We start from the raw sequence: 18,560 nt of genomic DNA on the forward strand, positions 1-18,560 counted from the left end.
CCCAAATTAGTCTAAGTGAATTTTTGCATGATGAATTAGGTATAAATTTGTTCCCATATGTAGACTTAGAAATTCCAGTGAGGGAACCCAAATTTTCGAATAACCTTCAAGGATGTGCTATCTATTCTAAAATAAACACAAGTGAAATGGAAAATTGAGCCTTGTCAATAATGTATTACCCTTTTGTTTAATTCCTAGATTCCACTGAAATCATGGAAAGTAGTAATCGAAGAGCTATTTTATAGCCATATAATCGCATGTGTTTAACGTATTTGCATACCCTACAAATTTCCTCTCTCTCTACTGTGAAGATTCACTTGTATCGTGTATGGCAGCCACTCATTCCTTTTTCTCTAGAGATGAATCTGTAGACAATCAGAAGGCACACTGTGTTCTGAATTATATGTTGGACGGAGACTGGAGTGGGAATTACAATGATGGTTGTCATAACACCGGCAAATTCTGCATCACCATAACGTTGAATACCAGTTGCAAAAACTCAATATTTTAATTCTGATGCAACAGCAATATGTCATATTTCCAAACAAAAGTAATACACAATTTTGATAAAAAAATAAAAATACATGGTTTTATTTTGCCGGCCGTCCCGACCGAGAGTGTACAAGAGCGAAGCCGTCGTCGTCGTCAGCCCAGCAGGACCTTCCTCATGAGCGTGTCGGAGCAGCCGGCCGGCGCGGAGCAGTTGTCCTTGCACCTCGCCGAGCACAGGTACAGCATCAGCGGGATCCTGTACTTGCCGCAGAAGTCCACGAACTTGACGTGCTCTATGCGGTTGTCGAAGTATACGCCTGGAACATCCGGTCACCAACACGTCTCTACCCTCCCCCCTCCCCCCACAGAACCTGGGCTGAGATCGTGCCCACACCGAGAACGTAGAGAAGGAAAGGCCCGACAGCACAGCCGACACAATATAACGAGTTGCAGCTCGCAATGATGTACACAAAAAACTGAGCAGTTACCTTTACTGCATACAGGAAAAAAAAAAAACTGCCTAATTCTGCTGCCACCTAAATAAAAAAAAATTAAAAAGCACTAATCTTTGAATAATAGTTTGTAGTCATAATTTTTAAGGTAACATCTCAGTTTTATAGACTTCACCTAGTGATTAATACAAATACCTACGTTATGGTCAATTATCAGGTGCATGAGTTCTCAATGTCGAGTCGAGTTTCAAGTACTCGACATGAGCCTAATTTTAAAGCTCGAAAATTTGAGTTTAATTCAATGTTTGGTCTAGGGAAATAATGAAACATTCAGGATACATCACTAATACAAACCTAGGGTATTCTGGGATTACCTATCTAGTAGTTGTGAAGCTTGAACAATGCAGTCAGTAGGATCGTGATTCAATGATGCAGAAACGATAAAGAAAGTATTAGTTACAATATGAGTACTTCAGCAGGTGAAACTGAAACTTATTTCCTACCACTGTTTCATTATTATTAAGAATGTAGAAAGTATTAAATATGCTAGCCATGGTGGTTGATTTTACATAATCTCATACTGAATTTATGTTTTCACTGAAATAATAATTTTGTTTATGTTAATCTATACTACAAACAAACAAAAATATCATTTCTATTCAAGCGCCTTACTCAATATTTTAAGGAATTCCCTGCAGTAACAACTGTTTTCTTGAAATGGGCTTTAAATATCCTTTTCCATATAAATATTATTTAAACCGTGCATCATTTAAAAGAAATAAATGTATGAAATACACGTCCATTTTACAGTCCGCCTAGCTGAACATAATAAAAGCATATTGTGAAGAGAAGACAAATGAACAATGATTGACAAAAAAAACACAGACGAAGCACATAATTACTGCACACACACAACAGTTACCATAAAAGAACTACAGTTGCTAAGAAACACACAGATGTACCATATTTACAGTAAATAACATGATATATATTGGGCAAATTAAATGTTAATGGCACTGCTACTTCACTCACCAAGCATAAAAATAATATTATCATACATACACCCTGAATATTATAGCACTGGGCATATAATGTATACAGGAGGGTACACTAACGAACTTGAATATTTAAAATATCAATAAAATTATAGTATCAGCATGATAAATTGTTTTAATTTTAATGTCCCAAATTAAAATCCTAAAATTAAAGTCTTTGACTACAATGCAACTGGATAAACATATTTTAATTTCCTTGTGCTTCATAATGTAATTTGAAAGAGTTTGTCCCATAGGTACTATTTTCTTTACAAATTTTTTGTAATACAAATTCAAATAGCTTAATTAAATACATGGTAATATACAGTCGTAAAATTCTTTTTTCAATACAAATACTGTAGACAGGGACTGTAGACTATTATGCAGTTAGCACTATGGTAGCAACAACAGGCTAGACTCTCAATCCTGCGAGCCTAGTGAACCTTATGATACAAAGAGAAGAAAACTGGAATGAAATCGCTGCCTACGTGCGGTGCATTCTCAAGGAAAAAATATCAGAGAGAGAGACCAGTGAAACGGAAGCAGACTTGTTTGACGCAACACGGACGGGGTTGAAGTAATGCTAGCGCGGTTCCGGCCTAGTCTCCCCTGCAACACTCACGGGGAAAGTGGAGAGGAGGGTTTTTAGTGGGTGGGAATCCCACACTACCGACCAACATGTATCAAGGCGGTGTCTTTGAAAGATTTTCCCTCCTCTATATTTTTTTAATAAATAAATAAATAAAAACTATGATAGTGAGTACAAAACCAACATGAGATACTTATGTACAGTGAGTGTGTGCAATTTTGTTCCACTAATTTCTGTTAGTAACGCTTTAAAGGAGAGAGAGGAAAAAGAAAGAAAAAAAAAAGGGCTAACTACTTGACTTTTTTTGCATAATTCGACTCAACATTAAAATAAGTTACTCGTAAACTCCTACTCATTTTCTACTTAAAAAGCTTTAAAAAATAATACGCCACATGCACAAAAAAAGTTTTAATTTTTAAAATTTAATTTCATGTATATGGACCATTGATTGGAAATATTTTCCTTACATTTTTTTTTAAATTGTGATTTTCAATTAGTCTATTGACAGCTATTTATGTTACTTTGTGGTGTTCGGTACTGTATAAGGGTACCCAAACTGACTTGCAACTATGAGCAAATAAAGAATTGCATGACATATCTTAAATTTTCAAATTATTTTTATAACACTATCAGAATTATATATATTCCGATCCTCAGCGAGGTCACGCCAGATGGTTGATCAGCCAGTCGACTGAATGACTCTGCAAGTCTGAGCTCTGCAGATAACAGCAGATAATACCAGGGGTCGAACATACATGCAAACAAGCTACGGAAATCTGTTTTCTTAGGTTCACATAAAATTATAAGAGATAAACTATGTACTACGAAAATGACGCAAGACTATAGTAACATTACAGTTTTTTTTATCCCAAAGTTTGTTCTAACTTGCCAACTCTAGATTCTACGACCCCAGGCATAACCACCATATCGAAAAAAAAAAAAATTTTTTTAAGGAACCACAAAATATTAGCAAAAAAACATTTTAGTATCACTTGCAATGTGTTGTTCCTGTTAAATTACTACAGTTACAATTTAAAATAACAGAATGTTTCTTTGACCATCACTTAATAAGCATTAAAACCAGCCTTGCCCAAGGAAAGGATATACACTCATGGTTCGTACGCTCTTGTGCGATCAAAAATTGAGGAGATTTTAAAGGCCCCTTTCTTCACCACCGTAAAGAGATAGAAAACTATTTGTACATCACAAAATCTCTCAGGAAAACAAAAATATTGGATAGTCCATGCATAAAAAATAATTTTGTACGTTAGTTCAATTATAACAGATAAGCCCCTACTGTCCAGAATTAACTCTGGAAATCTCTGAAATTTACTTTATAACTTAAACTAAAGCAGTAAAAATACACATTTTTAGTTCAAAGGCGAGAAACGAATCCTTGGAAACACCTCAGAAAACACCGATTTCAACTAATGGCTGAACTCGGGCTCTTAAGTGTTCTTTTGATTACGACTCGGCAGCAAAAATACATTTGCGCATGCGCAGTGCAATCAGCTAAATTCACACCACGTGATTAAAATTAATACATAAAAAAATGTTTTGCATTCATCAAAGGCGAGAAACGTTAAATTAATTTAAAACATTTTTTACTTTTAATCACGTGGTGTGAATTTAGCTGATTGCACTGCGCATGCGCAAATGTATTTTTGCTGCCAGAGTCGGAAACAAAAGGACACTCAGCCATTAGTTGGAATCGGTCAGGATCCTCGGTGAAGGTGACGTGAAGCAGGGGGAGGTGGGGGCACGCACCGGTGCACTTGGGGTTGACGCAGCGGTGCGCGCTGTCCAGGTACTCCCGGAGGCCGCGGGGCAGGTCGCCCTCCCCGTACGGCACGCGGCTGGTCTTCACGACGCGCCCCGCCATCTCCAGCAGGGAGGACGGCTGCAGCTCCATCGTGCTCACGAACTGCTCCACCAGGGGGTTGTCGCGCAGCGTCAGCTGGGCACACACGGCACGGTCAGTGCGTCCGTGCCTTCCGCACGACCGCACGACACCCACGGCACTCGAGAGCAAAGTGACCACGTGTCCATCGCAAACTTCAGTCGTGAATGCCACAAGATGGATAAACACTGTGAAACACAATACTGCCAATCAGAACCCAGGGGTAAACTCGCCGGGTGGCAGAACCAGCCAATGCATGGCATTCAACAGTTTCTGGGGTGCCCGACGAGATGAAACAGCCGCTCACTGGCCCAGCGCACCCAATGAATCACGGGGCATGGACACACAAAATGATCCCCCGCGTCATTTCTCTTCCGTGAAAGTATTTATTTATTGGTGGCGCCATCGAGGAGAACCGAAACAACACAAGGAGGAGGGTCGGGGGAAAACCAACCGCCTGTTGCCACCATTACGGTCTGTCAGTCTCTAATGTAGACAACATGACAACCTAACAAAAAATTAAATAAATAATACAAAAATAAGTTATAAAAATGGGGCCAGAAAATAATTAGCAAATATTATAGTGTAAAAGTTACAGCTGCAGTGATGCCAAACTAAGTCAAAAAATTTTACCTTGTCTTAATGCAGGGTTGTAACTGAAAACTGGAAGAACACTAATGAAACAGGGGAGAGATAGCTGAAAAAATGAAGGTAAAAAACTTCACGCCTGCTACATTCAATGATTTCAAATACAGTGTCTACTTCAACATAGCCAAATAAAATTTTAATCGAGAAAACTCAACATCATAAAATGGTTACAGAACAAAATGTGTAAATTACTGCAGCATAGCGGTTTCTCGAATTTTTCTCTTATGAGCCGATTTTTCTTTTAACAAAAAATTGTTTGGGCAGAAATTTTTGTCTGACTAATATATATCTGTCTACCAAATTCTAAACTGCCAGACTCGTACGCCATCTAACTGACGAAATTTCCTAAACAAGACAAGTGTTCCAACGAGCCAAAAAGAAGCTGGATTCACACCTACACGCAGCGCGGCAGAGCTCTACGTGCGTGTAAACGTTGGAACGCCGGGATTCCACGGAACAGTATCCGGGAACACAGCGCGAGGGCACGCATCACTAGAGACCTGCAAAATTCGCGGATTCATTTTGTGATATGCTAAAATTCAAATAATTATACCATAGCGCTGCTTCTGCCACTGGTTCACTGTTAATCTGGAGTAATGAGGGCCAGTTAGAGACCCTCGCTCAAAGAAGTGTCGAATCACAGGCCACCCAGTCGAGACGACTCACAAGTCAGCAGCCAACGAACAGGTGGCATTTGCCCGAGTGTGCAGAGTGTAGTAGTCTATCCTGGAGATCACTGATTCCGTGAATTTTGCAGGTCTCTACGCATCACGCAACACAACACCTCGGCGCGAACGACGGCAGCCGCGACCTACCCTGGACAGGTGCTTCAAGGCGATGATCTCCGTGGGCAGCGTGCGGAGGTTGTTCTGGTGCAGGAGCAGCGTCCGGAGGTTGGCCATCTTCGCTATCGTGCTCGGCAGGGACTCAATCTGGTTGTTGCTCAGGACGAGGCCCTCGAGGAAGCGCAGTTCGCTCAGCGACTCGGGCACCCCCGTCAGCCGGTTGCCCCCCAGGTACAGGAACTGCAGTCTGCGAAACAGCGGTGCACCAGACCCCACACGCTTAGTTTCCTTTCCCCCGGGCATTATTCCTGAATGGAGAAGCACTGCCAGCAATAACAAGGTGAGTGGTCCTTAAAGTCAACATAGAAAGTAACTTATCACACAAAAAAAAAAATTAAATATGAACAATCCAAACAGCAAAACACGAGCCAATAACAAAAGCTCCTAGCTGCGTGACCCGTCAGGTAATTACTCGTCTGTCAGTGACCACGCTGGGACAGGTGGTCCCTAACACATAAAAACTTACGTTCTCTGTCAGTCTGCTTGTGCCGGATGTCAGTTTCCGAAACATCGCAACTTTTTCTCTCAGGAAGCCTGCTGCGTTCGTCTGTGAAGTTATCATCGCAGTGTCGTCCAGAACATTGGATTAATTTCATCGCTGTGTTGTCGTTGGTTGTCCAAGATTATTGTTTATTTTTTATTCTCTCTGTGCTGTATTTAACATTTGACATCAGAGGATTTCGACTGGTTTTCTGTGCGTCTGTGAATTCGTCTTTCTTGTTCATTCTTGTGGTTTCTCTATGAAATATTGTTAAATGACATATGTCCATTGAAATCTTTTAAATCGAGGTTCCAAATTGCTAGAATCATTCAATGAACATATTACAAATCAATTTGTAAACTCAGGGTCTCCACACAAATCTGTAATAAAATTTCTAGCGTTAAACTGACCAAAATTTGAAATTTCCTTTTGACTTACGTTTTTAAAATAATTTACCTATTTGCCACTAACTGAAATAAACAATATCCACACACCACCATACCCACAGCTCAACTAAATGCCTCTCCACTTAATTTCTTTCTTTTACATTCAACGTAACTTTGCATTAGCAATTATACAGTGTGAATGACTGTGCACTTAAACACCATAAAAAATATGTTCACAAACTGGGTAATGGCAAACTAGACCATTACTTTTTCTCCTTAAATTACTATCACTGGGGAATTCTATGACTTTTCAAAGTAAATACTCAGACTTTACCCGACCATTCCAAACTTCCCATACTTTTCCATTATTAGTCCTGACTTTCCTGAATGCAGACCCCCTGAAAACTAATTTATATGATGTAAAACACCAGCACAATCTCTGATCTGCATGTTAGGTTCTAGGAATTGTTGAGTATACGGGCTATTCCCATAAATTTGATATTTCTCTTATAATATATGTTCCATCACAAACTTAGTCACTAGATGGTTACCTAATGGTAGGCCTATATAATAGTGGTAAAAAGTTGTTAACTCATTAATTATAATGGTAAGTTATGAGAACCTTTTAGAGCTTCAAATAACATTTAGTAAAAAAAAAAAAAAGGTAACAATTTGGGACTAAACATAAAATGCAAGAGCACAAGCGAGAAAAATTTACAGGAATTCTCTTTGAATATTATTTACTACCAAAAAATGAAATTATCAACATAGAGATTACCACTCAAAATCAAGCACAAAAAAGAAATTGCAAAATAAGAATGAATTATGATGTAGGTTGAAAAAAAAAATCCCTTTATTTGACTTACAATCATAATTCATTATTATTTAACAATATTTTTTTTTTTAGTATAGGATCTTCCAACGTACTGAATTAAGACAGCAAGCATCATGTAGGTACCACAGGATCAAGACAACAGTAACATGCTATCAGGATCTTTTGATGTACTGAACTAAAACAGCAAGCATCATGTACCACAGGATCAACACTGGTAAAAAGTTGTTAACTCATTAATTATAATGGTAAGTTATGAGAACCTTTTAGAGCTTCAAATAACATTTAGTAAAAAAAAAAAAAGGTAACAATTTGGGACTAAACATAAAATGCAAGAGCACAAGCGAGAAAAATTTACAGGAATTCTCTTTGAATATTATTTACTACCAAAAAATGAAATTATCAACATAGAGATTACCACTCAAAATCAAGCACAAAAAATAAATTGCAAAATAAGAATGAATTATGATGTAGGTTGAAAAAAAAATCCCTTTATTTGACTTACAATCATAATTCATTATTATTTAACAATATTTTTTTTTTTAGTATAGGATCTTCCAACGTACTGAATTAAGACAGCAAGCATCATGTAGGTACCACAGGATCAAGACAACAGTAACATGCTATCAGGATCTTTTGATGTACTGAACTAAAACAGCAAGCATCATGTACCACAGGATCAACACTTCAGGATCTAGGGATAAACTTGATTATGTGAAACGGAAAAATTAGCGTATTTTTAATTCTCCATAAGCCACAGTTGTGCTAAACAAAGATGATTGTGGATAAACAATGAATGGTCACCACAGTGTGAAAACACAGGTATTGTAATGTAAGCTTTAAACTGCTATTTTTCACAAACTAGTAGGAATTAAGAAACAATCCCTTCAGGGTAAATTTAGGAATGTGTGTAGTGTGTGAAAACCATGTTTACCTATTTTTTTTCCCTTTTTGTTCTTAAAAAGCTGCACAATGTCCAAGTATTACCATTTACTTTTTTTTTTTTAAAAAAAAAAAGGCCTCCAAATACCATCATTACTTTTTTAGGTTAAAATTACCAATGATTTTCCGAAGTGATTTTACAATAAAAAAAAATAAAAAAATGGATTTTGATATTTCACTCGCATTTAGGCTTTCACCTGTTGACAAGGAGTCATCCCCTTTTCTCAGCTCCCCCCCCCCCCTAGTCATCTCCTCAGGTCCCTTACATCCCTTCCTCCAGCGCATTCCACCCCCTCTCTGTCCTCACCAGGAAGACATGCGCATCCCTCTTTCCATCTGCTTGCGTTCCCTCAGGAGCTTCCGCCCGTGACCTCACACCCTCTATAACCTCACACCCTCTCCCTTTATCACCTTAAACAGTCTGACCAACCTTTCCACCCTCATCTTCCCCTGAAATACTCCCCACCGCAAAATATTTTAAACATAAGAAAGAAAGACTTACCTTGTCAGTTTTCGTATGTCAGGAGGTATGGTTGATATCCGATTGCTTCCAAGGTACAAATACTTTAACTGAGGCAACTCTAGAACCTGTTCAGGGAATGCGCTGAAGTTGTTTCCTCCAAGATGCAATTCCTTCAGCTCCTTCAATTGCGAAAAAGACTTTGGGAATGAATCATTAGCTAAAGAGTTACCTGTAGCGATTAGGCATGTCAAAGAGCATTGAGTGATAACTTCCGGTATTGTCGAGAAACTATTAAAACTTATATCTAATATTTTCAAACTCCTAAAGTTAATTATAGAAAATGGTAACGATGCTAGCTTGTTATGATCTAGAGTCAGCAATTCTACTTCACGGATGTTATTCTTCTGAGTTTCAGAAGCAAAAAATTCTTCAAAAATATTGCGCAAGCTATCTGAATCTAATAACAAATTAGAATATTTCAAAGATTTGTTACTTGAGGCGTAACTGCTACTGTCGCTACTGTCAGAACCTGATGTATAATCACCCATTTTTGAATACAGAATATAAACCGAACTAACTTGCTAAATCTATCACATCAACTGCTCAAACTACGACCATCATCCCAGACATTTGCGCTTAAAAAAGAATAAATTACACATTCAACATATTACATAATATTTACCAGCTGATTGCACAATCCCATTGTCAATCTTGCATCAGACAAACACCACCACACACTTGTAAACATTATTCTTATTGGCTCTTTGTAGCTGACCAATGTTTTGGTAAACAAAGGCAAGGCCTTTCCATTAACTCATACAGCCATATACATTTTACATTATGGTGATATACGCCATCTTAAGTTTTAAAACCCCTCAACAGGAGCGCTAATCTTGACGCTATCGGAATAAATCCATTAGCTGAATATCTTGATTCAGACAGAGATTTCTAAAACATATTATTGCACAAGTGCTAGCGGAATTAAGTATTGGGATGACGTCACAAACTGTTGGAATTATTCCATTACCTCCTTAGCTGGCTGAATCACAATTCCGGTACAGATTTGAGGGTTTGTTGTTTTTTGGGAACTTCGATTTATTAAAAATGGAGGCTCTGTTGTGATTCTGAAACTTTAAAATCGCGTGGTTGGTTTTAAGTTAGGTTAGCTACATTAAAATTTTGTAAAATACTGAGGATGGTTAGTTATATTAGGTTAGCTACATTTAAATCTTGTAAAATAGTGCGGATGTTCAGTAATATTAGATTAGCAACATTTAAAACCAGCAATAACTTATTCACATCGTTATATTATGTGATGTATAGAATGGTAGGATTATATAGGCCATGCACATTTATTCGTAAATAGTAAATATATTTTGGGTTTGAAATACACCTGAAATGAGTCCATTTATATATGAATTTCGCTTAATAACAATTGACTGTGAAAATAATGGTAATCATTTCCCCCATCCATATCTAGCAGGAGTGGACCTGGTATCTAGCCATTAACCTACTCCTGGCGCTCACAAAATATGCTCCCCATATCTGGCACTGTCTCCTCATTATGGCCTCTGCAGCATTTAGTTTTTCCAGTTAGATAATTTCTGGTTAGTGCACCATTCACTATAATGGTTACACTGGAGATGGATAGGAAGTTGGCAGACTTTACCATATGACCATGTAGCAGACATAGATAACTGACACAAACTCACTGTTTGTGTGTCTATGACCTAATTCCTATGGTTTTCAATTATTAATTTTAATATACCCATTTTTCACTTTTTTAGTGATGGAATTGTATACCTACCTAATTATATGTAGGTAGTCTTTGTCACTTTCTGGTCCATAAACCATCTATATGCAAAAAATCATGTCAGTCCGTTGCTCTGTTATTGTAACAAAGAAGGACAAACAGACAAACACTCTTCGTGTTTTTAATATTAGTAGGGATATAGAATCTTGGGCCACCTGAATATGCAGAAAGTGTGCCATCAACATTACTTCGTGGGTCATGCATTTAATCATCTGTACATTTTTGTAATAAATTTGTTATCAGTAAAATAATGGCCATTTTACCATGTACCCTCTGCTTGTTATTTCTAAGCGTTGGTAATTAAAGAAACAATGGAATTTGTGTTTACAAAATCTGACAATATACTCAGTACATTTTATAACCTCAAAGAACCGTGTATTGTGTCAATAATATTATCAAATATTATGTAATAATTATAAAAAATAGCCAACTAAAAAGAACTATGATGTTTTAGCGAGAATTTGGTCCTTAATTCTGTCTTACAACGTTTCAGGGTAACACGACAATTAAATGGGAAACAGTGAAACAATACACAGTAGGTATTTGATAAAATAATACTCGACACATCAAAAAATATAAATAAATGTTAAAAATACTTTTATAGTCTTATTCCTACAATGGTATGTCCCAGAGTGTTTCTAGTACAATTTATTTAAATCTTATGAAATTGTCTTGGCGGTATATATACTACTTGCCAAGTTGATTTCTTGCAAATGCATGCATGCTATATATAGAAATTCTGTATATCGGATATGTGGGTGGATAAAAAAATTCCAAAATTTTAAATTGTACATGTTTATTGACATCATCTGCGATTTTTTTAAATCACAATAACTTAGCACAGTAGTTATTAAATTAAGCTCATGTTTCTGTACAAACACATAGAATATGCTCAAAAATTGTACCCATCAGTCATCTGAAAATGTAATAGACATAGATGATATATATTTTCAGAGTTGAAACTTTGTAAGAAGATATGTATACAATTACAATTTGTTCTCCTGCATGAAAAAAGGGAAAGTTTTTATTTGAGAATGCAAATATTTTGTGTTGAATGCAATGTTAGAATCATTTAATCAGTATGGGGTGCAATTAGTCAAATATTAATTCACAAGTTGGTAAAATAGGAATACAATTTTAAAATAATGCTGAAATTATGTTTAAAGGAAATCACGACTGCTATGGAATAGCTGTAGGCGTACAGTATGGATGCCACGAGATTCACAGGAAATCCAGAGAGACGAGTAATACTTCTGCTCGAGTCTAAACAAGAGGGACATGGTCCATTACGTGTTAACAAAGAAAGTCACATGGATTTAATTCCATGGTCCATTCTTTGGGCCCTACAGTCGTGTGAAAAACATCGCGAGTCACCCCCTGCTCGCTATGGCATGTCCAAGTATGATTAAAGAAGTGCGCAGTGTATTTAAGAGTACAGGCTAAGACAAACATGTGGAACAATACCACAATTTATTTTTTTCAGGTCTCAAACAAACAATAATTTTTCAATTACTGGGACCTACCTAATTACACCTTGACCAAGTTGCTAATTACTACTTTTTCCAGGTATGTAGTTGAGATTTTTAAGTTCAAAGAATTTGAGAACAATTCATATCTGGATATGAATGTGAGAAGTTTAAATATAAATACGAGAAATCCGTTAGTTATATTACAAATATAAGTCAAAACATACCTCTAAGTTGCATTCTCTTTCTTATCACGAGACGTATTTAATTAAGTTTTGATTTTACAAATTTATAAATTTATTGGAAGAATAATCCTTACATAGTGTTATGTTTTGAATTACACCTGAAAGAGTAAGTATGCTTGTACATAATATTTATATATACATCTTGACATTCTTAATATCAAACTATTATCTAACATGAACAATTATGCACACATTTCCTCAACTATATTACAGAATAACACCATTACTCACATAGTATATAGTACATTGCATATTCGCAAAAAAGAAAATATAAAATAATGATATTTTCTTAAGATCAGAAAAAATATATGCATATATTTGATACACTATGAAATTCAGATAAATTTTTCCTGTTTTTGAAGGTAAGGTTTTGTTTGTGTAGTACTACTGCTGCTGCTCAGTCACACTACAGTCATTGATGAAAAGGAGAACTGTAAAGGTTCTTTTGGCTGGTGATAAAAATTTATAATATATGTATTTATATGATATTATAATCCAGTGAACAAGAGCTGCAGAGAGTGATCAGTGTCTCTTTAAAAGTGTGCTTAAAGTTCAGGCGGTGTCAGTGAGATGACATGAAGCAGATTTGTATTCTCTGGGCATTAAGTAGCTTCTTATACAACTTTCGCTCCCGAGTAAATAATATTCGCCACACAGCTACACTATCAAAACAAAAGTTGCGTGTAAGCAGCAATACATGGTCCACGCCAAGCATGGGTGTGAATACATAAATATTAACCGTAAAATATTGTTATATAATTAATACTTATTCTTCTCCTCGATGATGATTTTATTATTTAATGCTATGGAATACCTTAATTAATGCGTAATGTACTATAATAATATATAATTTATTTTCTAGTCCCAAAATCTACTGATAAAATTTAACTTGTAATATCTATACTGTGCTAAGTTTATACCCCAAAAACATTAAAATGTAAATAAAAATCGAGTCTTCGGTAGGTACAAATCAAGCTTACTGACTTCTCAGAACTGACGATTTTAGAGGATACTATTGACTAAATTAAAATTATTGATTTTATTATTTAGGATTTTATTTAATCAAATTTTTTTTATTAATGATTTGCAATTGATGAATTGAGCTTTCCATAGTTCCCTGATTAGTGGCATCCAATAGAAAACCATTTAGAGAAGATCTCCATGTATTAAATTTATAATTTAAAAAATATAAAAACTGGCCCAGGCACAAGGGGAAAAATATATATGCATCTTCTTTAGCTAGCTGGTGGTAATTTTTGTCTCGTCTGTAACTTTAATATCAATATCCAACTTCAACTGTAACCCATATAGAGCTTTGAGTTTTAATTACAAATATGGATGAATTTATGGAGGAGTAAAAATAAATCCAATGTGGGGATATATCGGAATTAAGAGCGTGTGTGACTCTTGGACCTAGGACACGTCACGCTTTAGAGCGTGTGTGACTCCTGGACCCGGGACACGTCGCGCTTTAGAGCGTGTGTGACTCTTGGACCCGGGACACGTCGCGCTTTAGAGCGTGTGTGACTCTTGGACCCAGGACACGTCACGCTTTAGAGCGTGTGTGACTCCTGGACCCGGGACACGTCGCGCTTTAGAGCGTGTGTGACTCTTGGACCCGGGACACGTCGCGCTTTAGAGCGTGTGTGACTCTTGGACACGGGACACGTCGCGCTTTAGAGCGTGTGTGACACTTGGACCCAGGACACGTCGCGCTTTAGAGCGTGTGTGACTCTTGGATCTAGGACACGTCGCGCTTTAGAGCGTGTGTGACTCTTGGACCCAGGACTGGTAGCGCTTTAGAGCGTGTGTGACTGTCGTGTGACCGGCTGCAGCAGCGGAGCACGGGCTGGAAGGGGGGAGGGGAGATTATGTGGCCTTGGCAGGGGATTGGTCGTGGTCGGCAGGGCCCCGCCCCTTGGCCAGCGTGGACTGGTGGCTCTTGTCGCCGAGGCGGGCGATGTCTGAGCCGGCGGGCGCCGCCTCCCCGCTGGCCGCGCCTGGGCTCAGCAGCAGCAGCTGGTGTAGCAGGTGGCTGCCGGGCGACTGCTGCGGTCTCTCGGTCAGCGTGTCCATCAGCGAGGCTATCAGCACGTCTGCAACACGCGCCGCCGGCGTCACGGAACTGCCACCACTTGAAGTGCCGGCGGACAAACAGTGGTGCTGCCAGGGTGGAAACACAGGGGGAGTGTTGGATAGGGGAGGTTGTCATCTCAATAGGGGCATGTCATCACTTTCTCTCACCCGCATCTCAGCAAACGGTAACATGTCAGCCACCACACGAAGCCACCACATGAAGCCATAACGTGAAGCCACCATGTGAAGCCACCACATGAAGCCATAACGTGAAGCCACCATGTGAAGCCACCACATGAAGCCATAACGTGAAGCCACCATGTTAAGCCACCACATGAAGCCATAACGTGAAGCCACCATGTGAAGCCACCACATGATGCCATAACATGAAGCCACCATGTGAAGCCACCACATGAAGCCATAACGTGAAGCCACCATGTGAAGCCACCACATGAAGCCATAACTTGAAGCCACCACATTAAGCCACCCCATGAAGCCATAACGTGAAGCCACCACTTGAAGCCACTACATTAAGTCACAATGTGAAGCCACCGCATTAAGCCACCACTTGAAGCCAATTTATAACTGGAGCATTTATTTATGGACATACTGTATTACAGTTATGGACCGTGAATCGGTGGAGTCCAGTACAAAACTTAAATTTATTTATAGTGTAGTAAGGTCCAACACCAAACTATGAACCGCAGATGATTCACAAGAGTGGTAGAACCGGGGGGGGGGGGAAGAGAGTAAAACTTGCTTTTCATTGCCCACGAGTCCATAATCCGCGTTCGTAGATCTTCGGATTTCTTCGTTCGTAAATGTTAGGTTAATTAAAATGTATACCATAAATAAAAAAAAATTACGCATATATTTACGGAGGGTTAGTTTTCGCACGTATGTGCAATGATGACTAAAATAAAATGTTGGTGATGTTAGGTCAGCAACATTAGAAATATTCTAAAATCGTGTAAATATATGGGATTAACAATTTTTTTTTTTTAATGTATTGACAGCGAAGTTTGACGTTCCACGGAGAACTTAGCATGTGTTTCTGGGAACTGAGAGGGGTTTAACGTCAGGCTCCGGTTAGTGGGTTTCCGAGCAGAGACACTCACCCAACACCTTCTTCTCCAGGCTGCGCGAGATGTGTCCTTGCTCTGCCTCGGCCTCCAGGAAGCTCGTGAACTTCTGGAGCGCTTCCTGGGCCTCGGCACTCCCTGCCAGGCAGTCACAGACAAGCGGTCAGAGAAGCTTGGTTCGTGGTCAGAGAGGAGTTTTTTTTTTTGCTCTCCATAGTATTGTGACTTGAACTGTCTGCTTTTCAGATACAGATATATATGTGAAAATTCCAGTTTTTATAACTTATCTTGTTTACGAGTTCTAAACCTGCTACAGGTGGCGAGACAGGGTAGAACCAATAGGGTTCTTTTTTAGACCTTCGGTTGGGTTAAAACTGAAATATAAAGAAAATGACTTCTGACGGGTAATAATTGAACTGGCCACCGTGAAGGGGAAGGAGGGGGGGGGGACTGCACTGACCTCTGGTGAGCGACTGCGAGAACATGACCTTGGCCAGCTGGTAGATGACCTCCTCCAGCGAGTACTCGGTGTACAGGAAGTCGGCGACCCTCAGTCGCTCCAGCAGCTCCTCGTAGTCCTCGTCAGACAGTCCGCGGCCGCCCGCGTCTGCGCACACGACCAGCTGCTGCTGCTGCTGCTGCTTCTACTGCTGCTGCTAATACTACTACAGCTACTGCTACTTTGCTACTATTGCTGCTACTGCTAATACTGCTACTTACTGCTGCTACTACTGCTGCTACTGCTACAACATATACTGCTGCTTACTGCTTCTACTGATATTACTGCTGCTACTGCTACTGACAATCCTGCTATTTACTGCTGTTACTGCTACTTATACTTCTGCTGCTACCTCAGCTACTCAGCTAATACTGCTACTACTGTTACTTCTATATGTACCTACTACTGATTCTACTAACTGCTACTAATACTGATACTACTGATGCTACTACTACAGCTACTACTTCTACTACTGCTACTTCTACAACAAATACTAGTGTTAGATACTTGACTTTGATTCTCATTTCTGTTTTTAGAAACAAAACTCGAAGCGGTCGCTTAGCACCACCAGAAATAGGTGCGAGGCTACGACCACCGCTGGAAGTGGAACCTCACAGACAGAGGGCTAGGCAATGTCCAGGGTAGACAAATATTTGAAACACAAGCTGACAAATACCCACACCATTGGAAATTAATGTATGCACGGATTTTCACAAATCTAATTTAATTTAATGGAATTTTTAGAGATAAATGAAAATTGCAGCATCATAGCATAGTTCGAACACCGCTTGATGAAGAGTGAGGAGTGGGGCACTCAAAATTTATGTCCCTCTCTCCTCCTGAGCGTTGCACCTTTTGTTACGCTCCGATAGGTCGTCGTCTCGACCCACCCTACTGGCTGTATAAATAATGTCATGGATAAAATATTTTTTCGCTGTGCCAAGATCCTGGAGGTACTGAACCAGCTTTGAGTAATGCCTCAGTGGTGACATGGACTGATTGTTTTCTGCATCTTACAATTTGCAAGTACAACTGACGAAATACACACGTTTGTTTTTTAACGATACTCGAACAGACACGAGCTTTTGTTAAAAAATTATTAAATGTGATGTTGCAGTTTGACGTGACACATATATTTTTATGAAATATTCAAAAACTATCACTTAAAACATTGATGCGTGGAAGATAATAGAATGTTATGAGTTAGGTAACCTCAAAGTCTTGAGGTGTTTTTGACAGCTCTACTGGCAAATAAATAGGGGGAGGCATTTTTCACGGGGAAAAAATTCTGATCGTTCATTGGACTGCGCCAGTGGTTTCTTCCTTGTGACTGAAAGAGAGGCCATTGCCTTATTTGACCGGGCCAATCAGGACGCTTTGCTTCAGCGCTGAATTATCGTGATGGGTGCGATTTTTTTTTCTTCCTAGCCTAAGTTAATCTAAGTGTGTAAGGGGAGGGTCCAGGTTAGGGGAGGACCTAAGTGTGTCTCAGGCCGAAGCCTATACACTCTACCATGCGGAGTTTTAACCATGCAGAACAAGGGCGCGCGCATCATTTGCTTATCGGGGGGTCGTTACCACATCGCCGAAATACCACAACGCCGAATGCCAAATTGACCACAATGCCGACAGCTAGAAAACTGCTGTGTACCACAACGCCGAAATACAGTAACGCCGAAAAATGTTGCTGCGGGGAGGGGGGGGGAGGCACAGGAGCAAAATGAAAAACAACTGAATGAATTTGTGTGCTAACCTTACCTAACATAACCTTTGTGGCAGTCCTGCAATGACATTTTTCGGGGTTAATGTATTTCGGCGTTGTGGTTATTCGGCGGTGTGGTACACAGCAGTTTTCTAGCTGTCGGCGTTGTAGGTCAATTTGGCATTTCGGCGTTATGGTTTTCGGCGTTGTGGTATTTCGGCGTTGTGGTGCGTCCGCCTTATCGGGGTTTATTGGCCAGTCACGGCTGCCTGACAGCAGACACGTGGCTGAAAGGAGCTCGACCAATCACGGAACAGCGTCTCGACTCTCGGCAGGCGTGGCAATGAAGCCACGAGCCCTGGCAGCGCTGTTCCGCCGAGCGAGCGGCCACACACCTCTGTTGGCAGCAGTGGCCGGCAGGTCGGAGGCCTTCTTGGTCGCCGGGTCCGTGGAGTCCGCCGAGTCCGGCTTGCTGTCCGCCGCGCGCACGGACTTGTCCGGCCGCAGGGCCTTCTGCACGGCGCCGACCCGCTCCTGCACGGACAAGCACCGCCTCTCTACCTCTCTGCCTCTCTACCTCTCCCAGGTAGCGAGTAGCACTGCGCCACTCTGG

The 18,560-nt window shown here is 39.6% G+C and overlaps 2 protein-coding genes across 2 annotated transcripts in view; both read right to left on the bottom strand.

Annotated features, from left to right (window-relative positions):
• Nucleotides 1–494: 494 nt before the first annotated feature.
• Nucleotides 495–9,786, bottom strand: LOC134535222 (leucine-rich repeat-containing protein 58). The gene is made up of 4 exons (XM_063374277.1): nt 9,104–9,786; nt 5,931–6,147; nt 4,335–4,524; nt 495–809 (listed from the first exon to the last, which is right to left on the bottom strand). The coding sequence occupies exons 1-4, from the start codon at nt 9,610–9,612 to the stop codon at nt 646–648; spliced, it is 1,080 nt and encodes a 359-aa protein (XP_063230347.1). The 5' UTR covers nt 9,613–9,786; the 3' UTR covers nt 495–645.
• Nucleotides 9,787–11,772: 1,986 nt separating this feature from the next.
• The window catches only part of LOC134535407 (uncharacterized), a 115,231-nt gene continuing 108,443 nt past the window's right edge, over nt 11,773–18,560 (bottom strand). Inside the window, exons 10-13 of the mRNA XM_063374480.1 lie at nt 18,343–18,481; nt 16,207–16,353; nt 15,783–15,884; nt 11,773–14,684 (exon numbers count right to left, since the gene is read on the bottom strand). Coding sequence (XP_063230550.1) covers nt 14,458–14,684; nt 15,783–15,884; nt 16,207–16,353; nt 18,343–18,481 — 615 coding nt within the window. The 3' untranslated portion in view covers nt 11,773–14,457. The remainder of the gene's footprint in view (nt 14,685–15,782; nt 15,885–16,206; nt 16,354–18,342; nt 18,482–18,560) is intronic.

This window comes from Bacillus rossius, chromosome 8 (genome assembly GCF_032445375.1).
Source record: "Bacillus rossius redtenbacheri isolate Brsri chromosome 8, Brsri_v3, whole genome shotgun sequence".
Taxonomy (NCBI): Eukaryota; Metazoa; Arthropoda; class Insecta; order Phasmatodea; family Bacillidae; genus Bacillus; species Bacillus rossius.